The 26,651-nt window shown below is 31.3% G+C and overlaps 1 protein-coding gene across 1 annotated transcript in view; it reads right to left on the reverse strand.

Annotated features, from left to right (window-relative positions):
• Nucleotides 1-26,651, reverse strand: part of LOC131853086 (kalirin) — a 221,870-nt gene that overhangs the window by 65,585 nt on the left and 129,634 nt on the right. The window contains exon 30 of the mRNA XM_059203902.1: nucleotides 25,395-25,644. Coding sequence (XP_059059885.1) covers nucleotides 25,395-25,644 — 250 coding nt within the window. The remainder of the gene's footprint in view (nucleotides 1-25,394; nucleotides 25,645-26,651) is intronic.

Raw genomic sequence — 26,651 nt, forward strand, 5'->3', positions numbered from 1 at the left:
TAAGATAATCCTCAAAGACACGATAGTTTACTAAATATTTGTAGTATTTCTTAGACACATTTAAATTATTGAGTTTGACAAAAAAATAAGGAACAATTCAACAGTTGAATTGTTCAGTACCTACTTAACTTAAATGATGAAAAAAGAGAAAAAATCCAATGCTAGTGAAAATATGTTTTAAGCATTTGACTTAAAGTCGTTTATCCTATTCTTTTATTCCTATATTTTATATTTTTAACCTTTCATTTATGTTGCCAGTACTTGTTGTCATTTCGATATAATAAAAAAATATGGACCAACCTACGATTTTAAATCGATATTTTTATTTGTGATGAAATCTAATAATATAAATTATGAATAACCTACCCTCGAATGGAGATATTAAAAAACTAATTATCATGAATAGTAGGTATTAGGATAAGTAATATATCATAGTATTATGAATGATTATCGTTTCAAAACCTTGTACAATTTAGTAAGGTTGAAAATATCCTTCTACAAAAGCAAAATTCGAGTATTTGTAAAGTTTCTTATGAGTATTTGTAAAAATTCGAGGATCCTCATATTTAGCTATCAATGTCAGTAATTTAGATACCATATAACACTTGTTTATTGAGGTTTCATAAAGGTATAGCTGACCTTATATACTCTATACCACATTCAATTCTCATTCATTAAATTACAATAAGTAGGTATTTATTTTTTTTATAGAAAAACAATGTCACTAATGTCATTAATTGCTATAATTACCAGGGTGACCGCGTGGAGGTTGATATAATAGAGTACACTTGTATCAGATCAATCTAATTAATATTTCCCTCTTCAAGTTTTGAAGTTATGAGCGAACAGATAAATATATAGTACTTGCATACCTGTCAAAATCTCTCTATTTTGCCGTCGTCGAGTAAAAATTATGCATTGCAATTCGTTCCAAATAAGAGTATAATACAAAATGATGAAATTTTACTGTTTGCAAAGACTAATTAAAAGCACCATCGAATAATGCGTTGTAATATCCTGTTATCGATTATTCGAAAAAATCGGTAATCTATGCATTTATTTTTGATATGGCAACGCTTTCTAAATAAGTATTACTGGCATAATATGGTTTTCTTGTTTAGCTGTTTTATATTTACTTAAACTTTTTTTATGTTTAATTTATCATAATAATATAGTAAGTACTTATTATTTGAAAATATAAAATAAACATTTAAAATACGGTGATACAAATGAAAACAGCGCCATCTATGAAAGTCTTTTGGAAACAATAAGCCCCAATTAGCAATGATTAAATTGTAAACAAATACAGGGCAACAACAAAATGAGTAAATATATGAAAATTACTTTTCAAAACGCATTATTTCATTTTAACATCTATATATGACTTTTTAAAAATAGATTAAACCTTTTTAAAAACATAGTTTTGGGTTTTAAACGATTACAAAACAATGTTGAATTCCATTCGATACCAATGACGCCATCTAAATCCGTTTTTCGAACTAAAAATGGCTACTATGCCATTGTTCCCCACTGGTTATACGAATGCTTCGGTTCGATATACCCTCACATATCAAGATAGCGCTGCAAACAACTAAATTTGTTTCAAAACTAAGCGCAACACTACTGAACTTCTCTTTGATGTTACAAGAGATATTAACTGATATCAAACTCGCACCTACACTAAAACATCATCTTTAAATCTATTTTGACAACTTTGTACACTTTTTTGAACATAAATTTTATACAGTAAATTGGAATTTAATATTAGTAAGAATAAGTTATGTGATGATATGTAATGAATATAATTTAATATTCATCTATAATTGTTTAAAAATTAATCCGTTATTTTTATGTGGAATTGCAGACAAGCCGTCATTGATGATGATGATGATGATGATGAATGATACATCACGAACATCATACTCGGCTTTTTCACCTTTGAGATACGTTATCATTCTAAAGGAAGCAGAAATAGATAATATAGAGGTACTAGACAGACAACTTTATGTAAAAATCTACCTTCATATCGAAATTACCTCTAAATGTGTTTGCACTCATCTATAGATTTCTATGTAAAGAAATTACATTGTGATTTATGTTTTTGTGAAGGAAAAAGTAATACCATTTTAAAAAACCTTTTTTCAAAAATTGTGCGGTTAGAGGAGTATGATCTAGCACATTTATATATTACAATACAGAAAGCGTGCAGAAAGCTAATATTGTTTTTAAAATTAAGCATAAAAATTATATTATAGTTAGATTAAAAAAAAACCGATTGCACACGCTATTATGTATTTGGCATACACACATTTTTGTTACTCGTAATTATGGTCGAATTTCGAAGTCGATAAGGTCGAACTCGTATATATAAATATATATATACGAGTTCTATTATATACGAGTATATTACATTATGACATTGTATGTATTTTGACCAAAACCATCTAAGACGACAAGGATAAAACACTAATTTTATATAATGTTATCAGAGGCGATTGCGTCACTATATTGTTTAATAAATGAGCCTACGATTTCGTACCCCTTATACGTATTTCATTCAAACAATTAATAACTTTTTTGCTTGGGTTCCGATTTAAACGGTACAAGAATATTACGGGAAGTTGCATACATATATAATATAGAAATGAAAAACCAAATGAAATGGATTACACTACGATATAAAAGTTCGTAAGATAATATATATATATACATTTTGACGGTTATAAAATTTATAATAAAAATTTTAAAACATGAATCATTAATATATCTTTACATGGACAATTACTTTTGAAGTGCAAGTATTTAATGAACAGACTTGTATCAATGTTAGATAAAAATACAATAAATTAATTATTAATTGTAATTTTATTTATGTACCTTGATATATTTCTCGAAAATACTTATCTTATTATACGTAATATATATATAATATATAAACAGGCTTCGAATTTTGATAAAGTTAATAGGTATTTTATGAGTATAGGTATTAAATTATACAGTATGATATTGAAGTACCTTTTAATAAATACATTTTTTAAGACATACTCATCAAATAAAGCTTATTACTTTGTAAACGATTACTTGAGAGACGACCTTGTCTGACGTCAGTTGTTCAGACAGAGATTCTCGATATTTTAAATATGTCTGACATATAACTACTTCAACGCTGTTATTTTCATCAAAAATGTAAGCTGATTAAAAAAATAATACATTATAAATTTACATACACGTTGAGTTTTTTCTCAGTTACTCTCAACTAACTTTAGTTTTTTAGATACTTAGATAACGAAATAGGACGGTAAGGATCATGATAAAAATTTACATGTGTAAGTAACCAAAATGTACTATATGTAAAGAGATATTTGGAGATTTTAAATATTTTATTATAGATTTGGGGCTTGAAAAATTTGTTCCATTAAATTTCATAATTGCAGTTTAAAATTTTTTAAGTGTCGATTACATATTATTCTTATTTATTTCACAAGTACGAGATATATATAATAAAAAACGTACTTCATCATAAATGTGATCTTCGTAAAGTTCTTGTTAGGATGAAGGCTGTCCCATATCTCGCTGTTGAAAAGGGAAAGTTTTAAGTTACAAGATCTCGCGGATGTCTTGTCATCTTTATTATACTGTGTCTCTTTGTCCATTCACTAAACAGACAGGATCTATAAGATGGCAATGGATTACGATAGCCATAAAAGGTTTTTAGTTTCTATTTTGTAGATAAAGAAAATCTAAATTAATAATAATGCAAATTGTTTTTGCAATGAATTACGAAACACTTTATTAAATATTATAAACGATTAAAAAATCATATTTTCTAAAAAATACATTACCTCCGAATAATACTTTCAGATTTCATAATTTTTATACATTAATTTCTAAAAATCTAGTATGCTATTTTACAACAAATCATCATCATCATCATCATCGCAGCCCGGAAGACATCCACTGTGCAAAGAACGAATTCTTTCCGACAGTTATTATTAAAATACTATTTATTCTATTTATATAAAGTAATAATAAAATAGTTTCCAATTAATTAGACTGAACATCGAAATGAAGACTTTAAATTTTAATCTCCCAATTCGCTCAACTCACTCAACAAACTTTACTTGACAAAATATCGAAGTAAATTTTGGACAAAATATTTTGTTAATTTCTATTAACTTATCTCTGTATGTACAACCGCAAAATAATATAATAAATTGAGTAACAAAATATTTCTTCAATATTCTCTGCCGATGATTACAATTAAAGAAATAATTCCTGGAAAGCTTAAGACAAGACACTGAAAGAATGCTCAAAGCACTAACATCAAAATCAATGTTTAGCTCTTTGTGCATACAAGTTCTGTACTGACCTGGCTTATTTTCTTCGTGTTGGCCCATATATTTGCCAACACCGAAGTATCGTTGGCACGCGGACCGAAAACGATGCGGTGCCGAGTTAGCCCTCGAAGACGCTGGTAGGGACATACTCGCGGGCAACGGGGCGCGTTCCGGTTTATACGGCCTAGGAGCGGGGAACGGATATGCGGCCCTACGTAAAGTGCGTCGCGGGCACTCCTCGGCAGAATCACTACCGCTCTCGTGTCCCGAATCGGTACTGCCCATGTCTATTCCCACGACCCCAAAAACAATGATTTGTAATAAAACCGTTTAATTTCTAAATTTAAATGACTGTTCGAATTTAACAGAATATATTTAAATTTTTTTAGAACTTTAACAAATTCTGAACTCAAGAATTCTGAAAACCGAATCAGCTATTTCAATTTGGGAAACCGCAAACTATCTAAATCGGGATACGTGTTGCCGCACCGGAAGTAGAGACGTTTATGATGGTCCGGTTGACGAGCCCGGGCTGGAATGGAGGAGTTGCCGGTGCAGTGAAAATGCATGCGTGCAATACAAGAAAGTTGGCGGTGTCGCGGGTCGGAGTGTGCGTGCGCCGGCGCGCGGCGGGCGTGCGCGTCTCGGCCGCCCGCCTGACTGACCGTTGGAGCACGCCCATTACACTCACCATGGAATCTCCGTACATTTGCAGGGCTAAAGGTGGATTCAAACATCGATTTTTCAAGCGACCATCACCGCCCATTTTTACAGCATAATATTTGTCCAATACGCCCATTTTTACAATTTCCTTATCCAATACAAGACACGTTTTACTTTTCAGTCGTATACACTTTTATAATGTACATTTAATATTTTTCAAAATGGTTACGTTACAATTTTTTTCCGCTTATACGGCATTTCGAGTATCCAGAGTTCATTTATATTAAAATAAGAAACGTCGTAGTTAGACTGATTTCGTAATCGTTCTCACGAAAATATACCACATAAGTATTCTTGAATATGGTAAAATCCAATCCAGATGTCGGAACAATGTCAATAACTGCATTATAAAATAAACATTCGCTAAAGCCATGCACGGCCAAATATCACGTATGTGTCACACAGTCAATGCGATTTCGATTTATAATGATTCCAAACCCGTCAAAACTCAGGTAAACAAACAATTTACGAAGCATTTGCATAACTGCCGTAATGGTGTTATTTCCGTCTTAAAGAGACACATAACACATAAGAACCTTCATGACATGCAATCAACGTCAATAATTTACAAGTTGCGACGCCAATGCAATTTATTTTGCTTCAAACACATCTGTTGACAATAACAGACGAACTAAACTCCTTTGTATTGTTACTGTGTTTGCAATATTTGTTGGGACGACCCTGGTTTTATAAAATAGTTACGCCTAAAATCGTGTGCAATGGAAAACGTCACAATATCCACGCCCACCTCAGGGACAGACAGAGATAGATGATGCATGCTTCATTTATAAAACGAGTACCAGACAACTTGTCTATATTACAAAATCTAATTTTATTAATAAAAGACTCTCTTAGACTCTCTTAAAAGACCTACAAACACTCCATGAAATTAAAAAACCCATTGTTTCCACTTTAAAAAATTAAATCGGATTTTATATTACTAGAAGATTACCTAATTGTACTTAAATATGTTAATGCTATTTAGATAACAAAAACTCTCGATAGCATTAGTAAAAAATATATAATTAGAATATTTCTTAAGCTATACAGCCAGTTTTTAAGAACTAACAAACCTTTGCCTTTGCTTTGTAAATATGAAAAACAATCATATAACCTCGAACAATACTTAACCAAGTCGAAAAAAAAAATATCCATAGAGTACAAGATAATCAACTAATAAAATGCAGCCTGTATATTATTTTAAACACGATTAAAGGTAGCCGAGGTGGACCGTTACTCTATAATATAATTTTTATAAACTCTTATTTGTACATCGACTTTATCTACAACCGCGGAGATCGTAATTGACTGCGATTTAGTGAAGCGTGACGTGCTTAATCTACTTCAAAACCAATTTGTGAACATATGTTCGGAAATCTATTATATCCATATTTGTGACGCCCACCCAATCCACGGTCTGATGCAAATTGTTAATTCCCAAATCAGACTAGCAGACGATAGGTAAATAATTTTATATCGAACTGCAGCAGCTTCGATAATTGTACCTTTAGGCGATTTACACCCTGAGCGGTGCCCCACACAGTTGTGTGTATTTAATCCCCTGGGCAGATGCATTATTGGCATACTCGTATATGTACGGAGGTAGCAGACAGAATACGTATGTGGTAAAACATATTGCATTGGGAGCATTTCCACGTATTACCGTAGATATTGATTTACTATTAACTTTTCTTCAACGCAGTAAATATTTCATATTTTATAACGAGTCACGTTGAAATTATTTTTGCGAATATGGATAAGGTATAATTTATTCATGTAGAAAATTTTATCTTTTATGCATCTTGTATTTTACTACCGCCCATCTGAGTGCTTCCTCAAAGTAGTAATATATTATTTACTCGGGTACACGTATCATATTAAACATAAAATATTCAAAATATATTGTGTGTCCAATTGAACCTACGTTGCGTTCGTCTTATATGTCATTATTTAAGTTTTACTTATATGTCGTTTAGGTATTTAATTTATTGATATGTAGTTCTACAATACATTTCAGAATTAATTAGAAGGATATTCTCGAACCACGGTTCAATGAATATATCCAATTAGAGCAGGTATTCAATACAGTACAAAGGCTTGTATTTCAGACATGAGATACTGATTGCAACGTCTGATGTACTAATACCTGATGCTGTAAGGTTTGTTGTACCCATAGGTATTGGATAATGCACCCTGAAGACAGGTAGGAAATGGAAACTATAATTTACAATCAAAGGGTGTCGTTTCCAGAAGACGTAACCGTTTGTAATATTCCTTTGATGAAATTAATTGCAACCATTGGAAAGGGGGAGACGGGTAGGCAAAATCCTCCATTTTGCACCAATCATGACAGGATTTGCTTTTCGCCGGGCGTTGAAAATATAGGCTGTTAATAGTATGCACTTAGCGCGAACACGGAGGGATATATAAAGCTAATCCTATTATGACTCGTATGAAGCTGGCTTTTTGGATTTTTAGCCATCCTTTTTGGCTCGACAAGCCCTCTTTAAAGGCATACAATATGTATTGTGATTAAATTAGGAACTATGGATTTCCAATTGATGTGTTATTTTAGAGATTTTATGTAAACTGAACAATAAAAATATTAAAACTAAACATTGCTTATTAGACTATGAACTAGACTTATCTCCTATACAGTAATGTTGAATAAAAACACTTCCAACATAACGTAGGTGAAAAATAAAAATATGTAAGATAGATATAGGTTGGCAGCTTTCAGTCCAGCGTAACATTTTTGTACAGCTACCTGAAAATTTTATGATACGAGTAAATGTGATCGTGTCCAATGAAGGAAAACGGTGTGAGGTGACGTGGATAAGTCGAGCGCAGACGTGGATTAACTCCTGCCTTGAGGCGGGTCTCAGTAACCTGGTTGATGTAAAAATTTGTGAAAATATTTGTCGTTCCATCACGTTTAACAGCTATAAAATGAATTTAGTACGCAGTGTGTCCATATCCTAGATTTCACAGGAGAATATTTTATTCAAATTCACGCTTGCAATGTCGAGGCTTTCAGCTGCGAGTAATAGTTGTATATTTAGTGTTATTTGAAAAATTGTATCTATTATGCTATATAAATATGCAAATTTTCTAGGTCTATTAATTTTTATTTTATATTCCTACAAGATATTGGTATTACCACCCGGTACAGTGGCCAAAACTAATCAATGCATGTCAATTTATAGTTGTTACTGTTTCCGTTAACTGAAATAGAATTATCAGTATGGGAGTAAACTTGGTTCATAACATTGTATTTAAAAATACTCAGAGAAATGTGGACATGTCAAGTGCTGCGTCCACCATGTTTTCGTCAAATAACAATGCGAACTATGAATATTCTAACTAGATTAGTCGTGATAGTATAATATTCATTTTGGCATCAAATAAGGGTAGGTATATACAGTTATAAATATATAAAATTTATAAATACTTAAAAACACTATGCATTTAAGTTGAGAACACTTGTTGCTAATTTTTAAAGGATGCTGAAACGAGCCTGAAAATGCCACACCAAAGCTGGAAGGTTTCCAATATCCAGCACTACATTACACTATCAATCAAGATTATGGATGTCCATACAATATTTAGTTTAGATCATATTTCATTCATTATATGTGCATTTTTCATTTTGTGGTCTCTATAAACTTTTATAGCCCTAAACCCCTACTTGAAAAGCATTTCCTAATCTAAAATAAGATTTAATTTATTTAAAAATTTTGAATACACAACCTACCATTAAAATGAATATGTATTTTTTTTAACAATAATCTACATTGAGAATGAGGAGAATGGCCATTCAAGCTGCTTCCAAATTAAGTCTACTTGAATAAAGATTATTTCCATTTTTAGAACTTTATGGATTCTATTCTAAAATTGCATCGCGTCATTTTACCGTTATTCAGTGTACAGGACATTATACTATAAACAATGTGAGACACAACATCTTAATTATGGTTATAAGTTACTACAATTAATATTAAAAAGTGGAAGTAAGTTTGTCTGACTGTCCATTGCATTCTTGAGACTAAATGATATTGTTTGCAATTGGCCTAGAATCTTGAAATAGATTTTAAATAGACAAGCTATTTATATTTAAATGTGTCCGGGGGCGAACCTGAAAAAGTCACTAGGAATAATTACGTATTCCATTATATTGCTATTCGTGGTTTATTATTACTACCACTTACTACAAAAACTGGGTGGCAGCCATATTGGCATATGACTTATGCGACTATCTCATTTCTATATTTTATCTGGTGCTGATATGGCATTTGTTTCTATACAATTATTACATCAATCACTCTAAAAGTATTTTATCCATTGCACACATTAGCTAAATATATTTGACTATGTATATGGAAGGGGAAGATCAAAACACAGCTACATCAAACAAGTTAAGCAAAAAGAATCGTGTCGTATCAGCAGCTAAAAAGACTGATAGAAGATTGTGGAAGATGGCGGGAGAACTACCGACAAGAGCACAGCTCTTAAATTACAAATTAATGTACATGGTACTCTTAATTGAAATATATTCCTAACATTTATAATTGCTCTAGCAAAAATAAAGGCAGAAGTAGTTTTATAAATTTAACCTCATTATATTCAAGTAGAATAATAAATACTAAAGACTAATTAATCTGCTTAAAAGGAAAATAGATACCATCCAACAGAATCTAAAATCCGATTATATAATGCTCTCGGAAAGGAAATGCTAATTAGACAGCGATTCAATCCGGCAGCATTCAGTCATATCAGTTTCATGAGTACACGTGCAAGTGCACTTACAATACATACAAGAGACTACCGTATACGAGCTCCACCTGCTTATTTTACTGGTATTATATTCCTACCTAATTGAAAGCCATTAGGAGAAATTCTACCTTGATCGGATTAAATCTATAGCTGAATGCATTGCACAGTATCTACTTATATTGCATTGATGTATCGAATTGAAATTAGAATTTATATTAAACAAAATCAGTTCATTGAATGAACGCAAAGTAATTAAAAATTAGAGACAGCTGTGTTAGAAACTCTCGATGCTTCCCAAGGATTTGTTAAAAACTATTGCACAGAGTGCGCACAAAAGTTAGAAACCGCCTAAATTAAATACCGTACAGTGCAACAAAGAACTGTACAAAGCACAATCAAACGCTTGACTAGACAATGTACATTGTACACACAAATACTGCTGTACAAAGGCTCAATGTGGTTACTGTATCCAACTAGTCCGAACTCTATTCAGCCGGGTGTTTAAATTACAGTGCAATTGTAATTTATGTACAGTCATTGCTATTAGTATATATGTAAATATATATACGCGCTACTATACATATATACACACATATACACTACTCTAAATTTTTCCAATTGTTTCTGTGTCTCTTTTATTAACGGATTGTTCTACATTAAAATGCTCGTGAAAAAACATTCTATTACTTTTACTGCAATATAACAAGTTTTTTCAATTAGAATATTAATATATTGGACAAATTATACTTATTGAAATAACTTCTTTATTTGTTATCAGTTAATTTGGATTAGAATTGTTCACTCGATTTATGACAATTTTCCACGTTGCTTTGCTACTTGCGACATTTTTTTTTTAATATAAACGTAAGAAGTCCTGTCTTTACAACAACTTTCTTTAAGACCGTTCAGCAGTTGATACTTGAAAATTGTTTCAAACAGACATATATACATTAAGACACTTTGATATTTATAATAATAGTATGCATTTTTATGAGATTGAATAATTACATACTACGAAACAACTTCAATGGTTATATTAAAATGTTTTTATATAACAATTTTATTAACAGTTTATCATTTATTTGTTAAAATATACTACTAGTATGTATAGTAATTTATTCTTTACATATTGTTTCATTTATGCATAACAGCAGTTGAAAATATCCTATAATTTCAATCAGACTGGTCGGAGATAACTATAGCATAAACAATTTTCCGTTGAAATTTAATATTCAAAAGGGATTAACGATTTATCTACAAACGGGTTTTTTGTAACTGAAATTGTAAATAAAAGTAAACGTGCGGACAACACGGGAAAACCCGTATCTAGTGGATGGAAGTACATTTCAAATTAAATGAAAACTTTCAGTCGGATTTACTGTGAATAGCACTCGGAAATAAACGAAATTATTTTTAAAACCTTTAATCCAGTTTGTTTTTTATATATTGAAAATCCATTTTAATTAAAAATAAATAAGTATGAATCTGTGATGTCTGAAATCTATTTTAAAAATGCAATCATATGTCAGATACCAATTTTCCCTATTATCGAACAAAGATCACTGTTTTTGGGTAGGTATATTTTAACTAGCTGTGCCCGTGATATTGCTTACGCTTTGTAACCGGAATAAAATTTTGTTAAAGATTAATAAATTTGTTTTTGTGACGATGTAATGAATGTAATAAGTGTTATGGAAAAATTACTACAATATGGCTTTGATTTGTATGCTTAGTGCACAAATGACAAACAGGCAAAAATTTTATTTTTAAAACTATATGTTGACGCCGTTAAGTACGTGTACAAAAAATTTTGAATATACATGCAAGGTATATTGGCATAACTTGTGGTCTAAACAAATTCACAGGGTTACCTAACAATGAATGGGAGATAACAACAGATTTGTCCTCATTATGGAAGCTAAGCTAAGCTATAGGTATAACAACAAACTATTAAAATAAAACCGCCGAAAAAAAATAAAGCCATCAAAGTGAAGATTTTTAATTAGTGTACAAAGATAGTATGTCTGGATTCCTAATAATTCACGTTTGAAAGTTTCGATGGATTTGTAAATTAAATTATGTAGAAATATAAATGTAACTCATAATTCTAACACATGTCAAACTATTATAACAATAAGTTTCATAACGCATTACATTCATTCTAAAACGGGCAACTGTACGGGGTATAGCTAACTTTTCAATTTAGCATAGGTACTAAGTTGCAATTTGTTGACGTAAACTAATTTCATAGCCATATCTTCAACGTTGTAACTCTGTTAACATAGTAGCTAAGTTTAGCACGAGTAACCCGTTAACCAGTAACTCATACTATAGATGCAGAGTAACTAGAGTGGTGATAGCGGGCAAACACAATTAAAATGCGACATCACGGCTTGTTAAGTGCCTGGTCTCTTCACGTTTTAAGAAAACCGATGCGCATAATCCGAGACCAATTCTCATTCATTCTTCTTAGTCCATTAGAAATATTAAATTGTAATGCTCTTTATTATATTAAACAGTTCATTCACAACGAGCTAAAAATAAATAATCTCTATTCCATTTACAACTACTACACTTCAGTCGTAGCTTTTAGGATTTTGCCGCGAGGCTAGAAATGTTGTTATCTGCCGAGAAGAGTATTCAATAAACTCCACAATGACTATTTTCAACCAATTTACAAATAATTCAGGAATTTATACTGTAACTGAGTTTGTTTGTTTTCTCCTCTGGGCGCCTTAACGGCTCAAGTAATCTAATCTCTCTTGTAGTTAAGACAGAGAAGGACATTTCTATTCTCGGCACATAGACGTACTCTGGTAAAATCTAGTATTTAATTAGTATAAAGTTCGGTTTGCAAATGCATCACTCAAATGGATGAACCATTTCATTTAGCATGATCATATCTTCTTAATATTAAGTTTATTACTTAATATTGCAATTATGTTCAATAATTAAGTACATAATTAAGTAAATCTACTTTCCAATAAATCATTGTCAAAATGACATCTACTTTTCTCTCCATCAGTGAGCTGAAAACTTCTTTACACTCAGATATTTTTAAGCTCTTATATTAAGATCTTATTACTGCGGCAGCTCTAGAAGAAGACTTTATAACGAATACAGATGTCGACAGATCTGTCTAATTTACTTTCTTAGATCTCAAATAGGTAATATGTAACTATTATATAACTAATACTCGTAATTGATTGAATGATGAGGTTGCTGTTTTCGACCGCACTTCTCAGGTGTATTATGTAACAGTTTTTTTTCATGGACAAAATTCACTTATGTCTATATATATATATATATGACATACTACAATAAATTTGTCACAATTAAAATCGATTTATCAATTTTCCTTTATTTCGTGGAACATAACAATATGAAAGTAAGTATTAATAAATATAATGTATGTATGTTATAGAAAGCCCCTAAAAGATGTAATACTTAGAAGCAACGACTTAAGAAAATACAAGTTGTTACAATTAACGGAATAAAAAACAGTATTATTTGTTACTTGACCTAGCAATAAAATCATATAATACAATAAGGATACTTTCAACGTTTATACTATTCTCAGAAATAAACAATATAAACCTTTTTAAAAACCTTGCAGAATACATTCTTTATATTGTAGACAGATAAACAGAAATATTGTATTATAATATTGTTGGTACGAACAAAGACTGTGTCCATTCAATTAGTTATACACTGCAGAAATCAAAACACGTTATTTTTCTCTGTCCCGATGCGGCTAAGAAACATTTTATTTTTTTATGATATTAGAACGGTACTTATGTTCGAACTTGTGACCTGTCTGTTGTACTACATATATAAATATATAATATCTTCTCTTCAACTGGAATATTGTCCCTTTCAAATGGTGCAAGAATTTTTAATATAGGTGCAGTATTTCCGGATAGCTCTCTCCACATTCACGCAAAGCATTTAGTGCGATGCACAAAATTTTTGTCTGGCGATTTTTCTTGGTAGATATGTATTTTGACTAATATCCGGATTAATACAAACAAGGCATTTGCCTCTTTAGCTACAGTCATCAAATAACTAGAAAACTGAAGAAGAGAAAGACAAGAAGATAGAATACTAATACAACATATTATGAGTGGTTACATTTATAATATAAACTCAAAAGACGTAAGAAACGTTTAATAAGTATACATGTTATGTACCTTTGAAAGGCTTGCGACAGTTTTTTGTTTCCTAAGCAGTATTTAAAAAGCCTGAAATCCGCATACATGTATATTAATATTAAAATTTACATTAATATTTTCATATAAAAGCAATAGTAACTCTTCTTACACGAAATCTATTTATATTTATATATTTGAAAGATCCTTTCAAACGTTACTTAATATGATCTGATAAACAGAACATTTTCCTACAACTACGCTATTTCTTTGTTTTATAAAATCTCTGTTTCCTTTTTTAATATAGGTACAGCGTTTCAGCGAAACAACTATTAAAGTTACAGTACAACGCCTCTGGCGAGTCGGATAGCAGAAACGGGAATGATAAATAACAAATCTCGATCTGCTTGTTGAAAGGAAGTATGAATTTTAATTTATTATAAAATAAATTCATTTACTACAAGCAAAGAGAATTTTTGCTTTGAACTCCGGGAACGACTATCAAAGGAGTGCATACATTGCAATTGACTGTGCAATTACGTATTCGAAATACTTATTTTCCTACAATATTTACATGCTTGTTACCGTCAACATGACGTCATTTTAATATTTAAAAGCACTATTCACTGTAAAAGAGCTGTATGTATGATGATTTTTATAGTCAAAATTAATTTCATATTTAATGTAATTTGACACTTTTCGGTAATCGACTGTTCTGTTAAATTCAAAAAGCCTTTATAAATGACCCATGTTTTAATTTGTATGCCTGTCAACCGCACCATGTTACTGCGAGGTGAATATTGAGGTATTATAATTGTTGTATTACAGAATAGTACATCTATGATATACATCTATCTACATACATGAATAACATTGTGTCTGTAACATTAAAATTACCGTTCCGTACATACATACGAATATAAATACGGTACATACACCAAAATAACATTTTTTACTATTTTGGTCAGTCTGTCTGTTTGTTCCGGCTAATCTCTGAAATAGCTGGACCGATTTTGACAGGACTTTTATTGGCAGATAGCTGATGTACTAAGGAGTAACTTTTATTTTAGAAAAATAAAGTTAATTTCCACTCGGACGAGCGGGTACAGCTAGTACTTACTATAAATACATATACATCATTTGTATAATATAGTTATATCAATTGTTTTGAATCTGTTTATAATGGATAAGTTTAAAAATTAAGCGATTCACAGTTATTTTTCAGTAATATAAAGCTACTACTATTTAGGCTGTATTTTATTTCCTTAAGTAGCGTGAAAAGCCAGGTCAGGTCCCTAGTTGCCAATAAAGCTATTTATTGCTATCTTGCTTTATTGGCAGTAAATTATCCGGGGCGTGTGCAAGAGAACAAGTACCTCTTGTAAAAATACCTAATTGCATTGTGAAATAAGCTCTTCGCTGTAATCTCAAAGAGTCGTCACTGGCGCTGTGATCATACTTGAGAACTGAATAGACGACTTGTTGCTTTGCATTGTCAAATTTGTTGTGCCTTAAAATAGACACTTATGCTTTATGGATAATACTCCATAAATGATTAAAGTAACAAAAAAATAAATGGATCCTTCAGTATGAAACAGTTTAATAGCCTTAGCTCACATTACTTAAGAATATGTTACATTTTTAATATTGATACTTCGAACTAGAATATATACATTCATTACGAATTAACGATTCATAATGATAATTTAACACAAAAGTGGGGTTTCCATAAGCGGTATAATTGTAGTAAATAGTAGCTTTGATAGTGTATTATGTTACTGAACACTATTGTAAATTGCATATACCACAGACACAATAGAAGTTGACAAACAATAGCTGTATATGTCAAATCAACACTCGATAACAGCGGAGTGAACCAATTACTATCCAAATTCGAGCCCAAATCTACATTGTTGCATTAACACGAACATACAGTGCAAGCACTGGTCAGCTAACAACATTCTCTCAATGATGCATTGATTACTACGTCTAAAATGTTATTTCAAATATAAATCTACATATATAAATCTGAAGAGATTATTTGTTTGAATGCTCTAACTTATGAAATTACAAGATTTTTTTCAATACTTTTTATTTTTATGCCTTAATGCAAGATGAATGTTTTAGTTCATTTAACATTACGCTACATTATTCAAAACTAAACAAAATAAGTAAGAAGAAACGTTGAACTAGAACAAAGTAATATCGCGGTAACAAGAGGGCGTTTTCCATTTATTTTAAATTAAAATACGGATAGAACAGCGGGACGTCGCTAGTAATCAAATATGTGTAGACGCGCCTCTACATGTTTACATAATAATTTATATGAGGGCATTTTTATACGATAGTGCATAGACAAATCGTAAAACGCAGGCGAAATATATGAAACTCTATTTTAAAAAGACAGAGTTGGAAATTTTTGTAATCGTAGTAAGTATTATATAAAGTGTTATTCTGATATCTATTGGGTAGTTTAAAATTTGCCTGCCTAAGGAAACTGGAAAAAGTACCTACGTACGTACCTATTTAGGCTCCGTAATTTCAATACTACATATAAATATAACGGTAATATTATGTACGAGTATATCATTATTAAGAATTAGTTGTGATTATAAATATTATAATAAAATAGTTTTCTTGTGCAAGACGAAGTTCAGTATTTGCTTTGCTGATAAATTGCAAAACTTTCAGCAAAAATAAAAGTCTGATCGTACATAATATCACTAACGATCCCGATTGACTTACCTTTCAATATCGCAGTCTGGCGTCTGAAATCTTTTGAACTTACCTGAAAAGAAAATATTAAAAATTAGTTATGAATATTGTTATTTCTCCATAAAGGAATGAATAAAATCATAGCGGTAACCTAATTGGCTTTTACTTATATATTCTAAGTACCCTAAATGGATTTCACGTATATTTCATAAAGCTTGGCGTAAAACGATCTACTTTTGCGATATAAATAATTAATTTTGTGTTAATTCATTAACTTTTGTTATTATAAGATAATTATCATCCCTAATTTAATTATATTTTCAACATTACAGCTCTATATGTGGTAGGTTTTTGATAGGAAGCCAGCAGAGAATTAATGCATGATATATTTAATACCCTCCAAAAGTTTTACTTTGACGAATCAACGTATTACAGATAAGCACTTTGAAGTTTTAAGCTTTATACGCGTTTAAATTTATTACACTTTATCACGAGCGGCTAAATGATATATTTTTTAAAATACGAGTATTAGGGTTAAGGAAAACAGATGACAAATAAACAATTTGAGATATGAAATAAGTTTCATAGCGCGTTCACACGAATAAAATTAATTGTTTCAAATATTTCATGAGTTGGTCTATTGTAAAGCGTTACCGACGATATAACTGTCGTAAGACTTGCGTGCATATTTCTAGTACACAAATAGGAAGGCAATTAAACTAAAATTGATGAGTTTGTCCCTGGCCGTCCACCTAACACGCGATACGTCGAAATTCGACACAATATGATAGAATTAGGGAAGCTCGCGTGCCCAATACTAATTTCTTTGGACGTCATAATATGTGAACTTGAATATTGACATCATTGTCATATCGGAGGCCAAGACGCTTAAGAATGATAATGTATAATTGGTAATAATTGTATTATTTAATAAATTTGGCTAAGGATTTTTTTTTAATTGTAAATAATGAAAAGTGGCTTCCGTTGAAAATAAACCTGAATAAATAAACCTGAACCACACGGGCATCACAGAGTAAGTTGTAACCTAAGTGACAGTAAATCTTATTAATATTATAAATGCGATAGTTTGTAAGTATGGGTGTTTGTTACTCTGCCACGCAAATACTATTGAACGGATTTTGATGAAAATTGACAGACAGAGGTCTAACAATTTGTAAAGACTATAACTGTAATACTACATAGTTAAGAACTTTACTAACATTGGGTAAAAAAAAATACTAGCAAATTGGGCATTGATAATAAATATTTTTATTATTATTATCACTATTGTCGTATTTTCTCAGCTTCTCTTTATTATTATTATTATTTACAGTAATATAGCTTATGCCTCGGAATAATATATAGGTTATATTTTTATTGAATTTTAACGCGAGTGAAACCGCGGGCGCAACTAATATATACAATGTAAATAATGGTTCCGGATACTGCTATATACGGCCCCTCAAACATTGAATCGAAGTCTTCCGGATGAAAATCGGTATCGGATGAACACGGGTTGTACGTAGACAACACTGCAGAAATTCTAATATTTGCTTGAGCGACAGATTCAATCCCAGCTTATCCGCAGCCATTTCTCGTAGGTCTGAAGTCGTCCGGATGTATGTAACCGCAGTCAAAGGCGCATAGATAGAGATGTCAAATATGTATCGTGTGGTCTGCACACGATACATATTTGAAGAGCAAGCATGAGAAGCAACATAAAAGAATTTATGTTTTAAAGCAGATCACCTGTATATTTACGCATGTTAAGTAATGAAATGTATTATCTCTTTTACTACAGATGAAAATATTAAAGTGTATTGAGCGCGATTAGCGATTAATAATTCAGTGCAATAAAAAAAAGTTCATTTAACTTTTCCAGATTGTTTCAACAAGGCATGATAGATATTCAAATGATTAAAGAATTAAAATATCACATTACTAATAAAGAATACACGTCCTATTAGACAATTGTGACTATATAAATGCGTATCTACCCGAGTTTTGTTCTGTTAAATTCGTGCCCAATTTCAATATTTGATACATGATTTCAGTGGAGTGCGGTTTGACAAATTAAGGGTCGTATTAATTATTCCTATACTAGGGTTTCCTCGCCGTAGAAACGGAATTTCAGAGTGGTATTAAAGTTTTAAAAGCATAATTATATTGTATATAATTTTAGAAAACAAATCTATAGAGATAAGGATAATTGATTTTTTTTTTTCAATAAAGATATTCAGTACACTTACTGTACAATTTTTAATGTTCACAAGTTGTACTATTTAAATCTTGTGGGCTTCAAACACTTAATAGAATTGTTAGATTACATATTTAGATTAGCGGTCAGTTTATTGGTAGAAACAAAAGATACTTATTTTATTTCAATACAATTTCAAACTATTAAATTAAGTAATTGAAATTGTATTGAAATAAATTAAGTATCTTTTATATATGATATAAATATCTAATAATTATGTATGTTCAGAGAATATTATTTGAAGTATATATATTTTAAATATATATATATATATTTCATTCAAAGACATGTGATAAATGGTAGATATTGACGAAACTACTTATTTGCGAGCCACGAAACCCGAAGGGCTCATGGGAAATCTAAGCATCCCTAGTGTCTGACAGCGAATTCATTAAAAATAACTATTGGAGTGTACTTAGGTATATAATAACTAGAGTTGTGTAATAGGTATAATATTTGAGAATTATGAGAATTCTAAGATGTTAGTGAATAACAAAAAAAGTAATAAAATAAGAAGTTCAATTAAATGTAAAAATTATAATCTGATATTAAGATTATCTATATTCATTCCTACTTCTTTAAACAATTTAATTTCTGTAATAATCTATTCTATTTCCATTCAGTATAAAACCACAAAAATTGCCTAGTAATATAAATAAATGTAATACGTTAGTAGAGACAGAAATACCAACACCCAGAATTGTGGTGATGACATTTCATTAATTTAGGTGTAAGTAGGAAATCAATTTAGTCTGGTATGTATTTCAGTATAAAGCACTGACCACAACAGCCCCGTCTATGTGGTTTACATATAACATATAGTAATATGAATGTATGAAATTAATTGTATACACTAACAGACCCGGGCGGAACGCCGAGCCATAGCACCGATATAGGAAAGCAACTATAGCAACCCGCATCCCAACATGCTATTAATTGGCAAATAAATTAAGCAAATTGCTAATAATTATACTAATGTACCTACAGTTTCAAAGTTCGGTGTTCAGATCGCAGTGTACATAACGTGCGGTGCACGAAACTTTTGAATTCCCAAAAGAAGTGAAGGGGAAACTCGTCCAAGTTTGTTTCGCCTTGAGATATTATCCATCTACAAAGGAAACTTAGAGGGCAGCGAAATAACAGCGTTACTACTCACACAAATGGAGACAAAACGTGTTTATAGAAATACGCTGAAGAAAATTTGCCTGCAGGGAGTTGAGTAGGTAGGTACACAAACTTGTCTGCATGGCTATTTCTGTCTAAAATTATTTTCGCAACATTTATTCTTCGGAACATCTGGACTGTCTTTGTTGTGTTTTGGTCGATACCTTTTAAGTATACAATGTTATAATACATTAGGACAGGTGCTATTACTATTTATTTATTTTTTCTAGTATTTGTCTCTACTGTGAATCAAAAATCTTTTAAGCTCTTAATTGTTTCACGGAATAAAGTCTATATTTATTTTACAAAACAATTAATTAATTAATTATCTTAGAAGGAATTACGAGATTTGTACAAAAATGTTTTCTATTTACTGAGTAACTTAATCTATTTATTCGAAACAAACACTATCGAACACCCCAACGTTTACATTATACAGAAAAGCAAAGACTTAAAAATAAAACATAATCCCAATGTTTGCCACAAACAGTGAAAACAAAATTAAATTAAGTTAGTATTTTTTGCCCTATTATCAAGTATAGCGCAGACTCCACTTGATAGAGTTTAAAAATACTTATTTAACTACTTCAAATTTTTTAAATGAGAAGTTTAAATTATAATGTTTGAAATTTTTTTTATTTGTGTTAAAAAAATTTTCATTCATTTTACGTACCGACATCGAGAAAAATATAGTTGTATATAAGTGTATTTGATACAGAACAGAAAGATATGTACGATATAACATTATATTTAATAATATATTTTTTCATTCGTTTTATACTACCATATAACGATAATATCAATACTAATATGTAAAAGTGTCAATCTGTTTTTTCTTTTCATGACAAGTGCTGAATGATCTCATGAAGCTATTTATTGTATTACAAAAAGGGCACAGGTTAATTTTCATCATAAAAGGCAACGTGTAGTTTCATTACATATACATAAATTTACATGTGAGAACATGCAATTGCGCTTCCATACTTATCTATTCAGGACGTATCGGTAGTAAGACCCTGTTAATTGGTTTAATTACGTTCGCCTAGGCAACATGTGAATACGTCTCCCACAAACAGCTCCGAACCAGCATAACTGTGTTCATTGTGTACGTATTAACCGGTAGACAAATTCTGCTACAGATTAATTGCTTTTGTATCATAATGTCGTTCGTGGAATGGAGGAAACAAGCATTTGTCTGTAACTAGAGAGAATTAATGTCGACGTGCTACGCAAAATAATTAACTGCCGTTTGTTTCTTTGCTCGATTAGCAAAACATAGCTCATTCACTGCTGGAAAATCTTTTTGTTCTTACTTTTTGCTTAGAAATAAATCCAGTCTAAGAAAAAGTATTTTTACTTTAATTTGTATTTGAAACAAAGAAACGGTACATTAATTAGCAATCTTAATACACTATTTGTCTTATACATACAAAAAGTCAAGTCATTACTTTTTTATGTAGGTGGAATGGTAGTCAAGAAAAATCCCCGAGAGCTGTTTACTTGACAGTCCATCCAATCATAAGTGGTAAATTTCGACTACTTAAATAAAAATCACATATGTAATAATGTGATGTCTGTCTAATGTGTTGCCTTTTCTGATGACTCAGGTGTCTACGCATATGATTCTGTACAAAGTCTGGTATGTAACTGACTGGCTAGATACCTTGGAATAAATAGTAGCAATAATAAGATTATTGCTCCTACAGTTTATTAAGAACATAAAAAGAAGTACTGAAATTATTTTCAATTGAAACGGATTTTCTAGGAACGATTCTGAGTGGCTGGCAATTAGTCTTTAAATGCCAAGTACAAAAAACTTGACTTTGATATTCAAAATATTATATTCTTTTCCAATACAGCATTCTCTTTTATTCAATAATACAACGAACTTATTACACGACTAGACAATGAAAAAAAATTTATAAGTAATGAACAAAATCATGTAATAAGTAAACCGTGTTGACGTAAACCGAGACTTCTATTAAAATCTCTGATGAGGCACCCTAAAATTCTGAATGCCCGGACTGTATATTATTTTCCACCCTTTCGGAGACGCGGGCTTCGGCTAATATTGTCCTCCACCCTTGCCGATATAAAGGTGAAAAAATAACTTTTTTAATTTTTGGTAATGGCCTTGTTATAATCGGCTTATTCAATAAATACTCTCATTTTTCTGTTTAATAGCAAACACTTATAAAACATTACGTACATGAAAAAATAAGACTATTGAAATTGAACTACAATATCTAGAAAATAATTGTTATTTATTATTTATTAATGTTATTGTTACATGCGTAAATAATAAATATTACTCATTATAAAACCTGAAGAGTATGTATGTAAAGTTAAATAGTAAATACACTTTTATACAACAATTCTACTTGTATTCACAGTTGCTAGTAACTCTGTGGTAACAGGGTACGAATAGAATATATCACAACATCCTACAAGTGCCGACTAGAGAATCAGCAGAAAAGCTTATGGCGTCAATGCAAGAGAGGGAAAACTGGAAACAAAATCCAATAAGGAACCGCCTGGTCACTGTGATAACAATAAGATGAATTCTGTAATGAAATGAACTACATCAAGCAGTGTGACAAGGGTTGTCATGGCAATGATGCCAACGACAACTATTGATTCAGTAGCAGTTTCCAAACTAATTACTGTAGGATTAATTTAGTTAGACGTTGCAGAATGCATGCATGAATGCATTTCGCTCGACAATATTCAAACCACAACAATCCTGCCCCAGGTACAATATATATGTACGTATAATTACAATAGATACATAGTAGGTAGATAGTATATACCTAGGGAAGTTTGTTAGTAATGGAACTATTGGTTCTAACGCTAACAATGTCCTTCGTCGTATACCTACCTCGTCAGACACTGTCGTCTTGGACACCATAATTAAATCCTAGATTGGCAACGATGGCTGAAGTGAACTGACATCATTGTTATTATTTAACGATTCAACCTTACTATTCGGTTACTTGTCTAGGCATACTATTCTATTGTTATTTACATGAAAAATATATCTTGAAAATACTACTGTCTTAAATAATACAAACGCTATAGCGTCTCAGGCGCCAAGATAGCCATTAAATCTAATGAATAACACTGCCATTGCCCTCCTAGCATATTTCGTATAAACGAAATCCTCATTATGACGAAGGAGACGTACATAGATATCGTCTTAAGGTGAATTCAGTCGTCTACACGGCGTATTAGCTGTACACTCAGCTTCATAATTCAATAATAATACGTATAATGTTTAATTATAAAATGTAATTAAGTATATGAATAACTAACTTTTCTGGACGTATTACATTTTACACATGTCTTGTTTCATGTACTTCCATAACTCATGTCAACTATATATCTACATCTCGTTTTAATATAACTTAGACTGGTCTATCTGAGATTACTCGGAAGGTACAAGCTAGTTGGGACACAGAAATAAGTATTCATCCAGACGACTCAGAACAAAGTTTGTTTCGGGCATAGAATATTCATTAGTAGTCAGAAATCGTTAAGCTAAAATAATACGAAAGGACAGAATCTCGAATAAATATCAGAAGCGTTGACGCGAAGTGAAACATTTTGATAGACTTTAATAAATAGCATATCGTTAGATCCATGTTAATTGATACACCTACCGGTTATAAATAAATATAACTATTACCTATCAATAAAGTGTCAAAATAAATTTAAACTTCACTAAACAAGAAATACGTTCAATTTTGTATCTAATTTTTGCAGATCGTTCCGTTTACCAGGAGCGTCTCTTTATATATCCGGTGGGGAGACGGAACCTTTCTCGTTAAGATTTGAAGTCTACAACCCTCTTTCGTCGCGTCCTCTCCTCCCACGCTGTGAGACGTAATTAAACTGTCCGTTAAGTATCAAACATCTCCAAGTATAACCGTGTAACTACTTGCAACTAGTGTCGTCTTGATTTTATAAAAAATAAATGAAAGTCTAGACACGGCGTAGAAGACGGCCATTTTGTGCTCCAAGATCAAAGTTTTATTTGCCAGTTATGTACAAAACTAAAAAAGAGTAAATTCTATATTTTATTTATTAAACATGTTAAAATAGAATAAAATATTTAATATAAATTGTACTTTGCATAATATTTCATTGTTTGACATGATGATTAAAGTAAAAACCAAAATAAAATGAGTTCGTAAAAATTATTTAAGTCACAAAATTAACTTTAATACAATTATAAAATAGCAATTTTAGATGAAACCCGAATCAAAAAAACTAGGAACAATCTAGTATACGTCAACTCTAAAAAAAACTGCACCGTAATATAAAAGGTCGCTATAAAGTACAATGTCACAGAGAAACTGACACTCGCACAGACATAGATACACGTATGTATATGCCAAAAGTGTACCACACCCCGTGTTTGTGGGTTTTTCGTAGTGAGTTAAAAAATATAAAAAAGTACGTTCAGAATTGGCTATGTATCCATGTTTTTTTATAACAAATTTTTCATAATGAAGAAACTCATCAAATAAGGATAGATAACTAGAATCTCTGACTAGAAAAGAATATTGGCAGCCTTATATGTATTTTATTATGCCAAGTCGTGGCAGTGTCAGCATCGAAGATCTTGAGCTTAGAGGTGTAATCGCTTATGGAGCGACTTAACATCGGACAGTTTTGTCGGCTGTTCTTTATTTCTGAGACGGGTTTTCCGACTGACATGGGATATGATTGAGAGTTTTTATATCTACACAAACAAAGTAAGCAGTATGATTGTCTTTAGACATACGTTTTTTCGTTGGCATTCTATTGAAGGATATAAGTATGAAGTAATTTACTTAAATCGTAACGTAGATTCAGATTTACTAAAAACCTAGCTTACATACGAAATTTAGTAAAGAAAAGTTCAGCTATAATTTGAAGTAGATATGTCGTACCTTTAGCCGAGGACAACCGTTTGCTTCAGAAGTTCGGTTTAGATCAGGGTTGCCCAAATTAAAACATCAATCCTCGTAAGAAGAGATTAGAAATCTAATAAAATTATGTATATTACCTGAATTTGGCTCTCGGAACCTCGTCTCCATGATCATATTTTAACTGATTTTTGTATGTATTATTCTTTGTTTATATGAGATAAAATCTCATATAAACAAAGACTATAAATCTTCTACACTGTTTTAAATTTGACGATTATCATATCATACGTCATCACTGGTTCCATTTTGAAACTTGAAGTATTATATTACTATACATTTGATGAATATGATTGTAGTGACTTACCTAATGCTTCCTCACAGGGCTGGCTAAGCGGACGTCGCGATGGCGAAGTCTTCTGTTGTGGCTGTGGTTTTAGAACTTGCGCGGGCACAGCACCTTCTTGTGGTGGCTCCCCTGGGACCTTGACGACCCACCAATCAGGGCGGCCTTGGCAAACTTCTACCACTTCCACCTGCTGACCTTTTGTAACTGTCAGCTCACCAGCGCCTGAGGCTGTGTGTTCTGCCACCACCCACGTCATCTCGGGTCCGGCCTGAAACAATATGAAAATTATATTATTTGCATTTGGAATTTATTCAAAGATTAATTATGGCGACACATTCTTTGATGACCGAAAGGACTATTCTCTTAATAATGCGAAATTTCAAAGTTTACTTAAATAAAAGAAGGCTGGTATATTGTAAATATTTATAGGCTTAATTTAATTTATTACAACAAAACCTAGTTATTATATCTAAAACTTGTTTCGATTCTGAACCCTAAAATGCATAATCACAAGACTGTGGTCCACTTAAGTAATGTTGTGATAAATAAATTATCATACACAATGTTATTCTTAGATCACTCTACTATTATTCAACGAGGAGAGAAACAACTAAGGAGTGTGTATAACAAGTTATTAGTGTATAACTTCCCCCAGGCGGTACGGTATACGTTTTACTACGCGATCTCTCTTATTCATAAAAACATACGCTATATATAAACATATATTGTAAATTGATATTTCATGAATGACTCACTAGCTACGTCCGAGTGCGCGGCATTCTTCGCGTAACTGATACACATTGTTTAACCGGAATAATGGGGCGCCCATCCCCTAATACTAACCCTTTCATTCGTAACTTTTAATTAACAAACAATAACAAAAAAATATCTTATTTTTTTTAAGAATTGTAAATTGAGCCGTAACTGAATATACTAAATTAATTTCACGTTTATATTTAATAACAAAAAGGTTATATAAACGAATTCCATAAAGAAATTTAACATAAAAATGCATTCTAAAACATACGTGTCTCTTTAACTCGCTTAGTTCGAAGCGAGTAAAAATTCAGTAAATTTTCTTCACGAACTTTTGTTTGCGAATTCAACATTCATCTTTTCGCAAAAGCGGCAGTCTCGTAAGTTTACAAGTTCGTTAACGACCTGTATAATATGGAAATCTTTTCGTACAAACACTCTTTATAATTGAATGATGCAAGCGACAAGTAAAATTCATTTAATGGATCTTTAGTATATGATACTAGATAAGATAAAATA

This window comes from Achroia grisella, unplaced genomic scaffold (genome assembly GCF_030625045.1).
Source record: "Achroia grisella isolate CSIRO2021 unplaced genomic scaffold, CSIRO_AGI_Agris_v1 utg874, whole genome shotgun sequence".
Classification (NCBI taxonomy): domain Eukaryota; kingdom Metazoa; phylum Arthropoda; class Insecta; order Lepidoptera; family Pyralidae; genus Achroia; species Achroia grisella.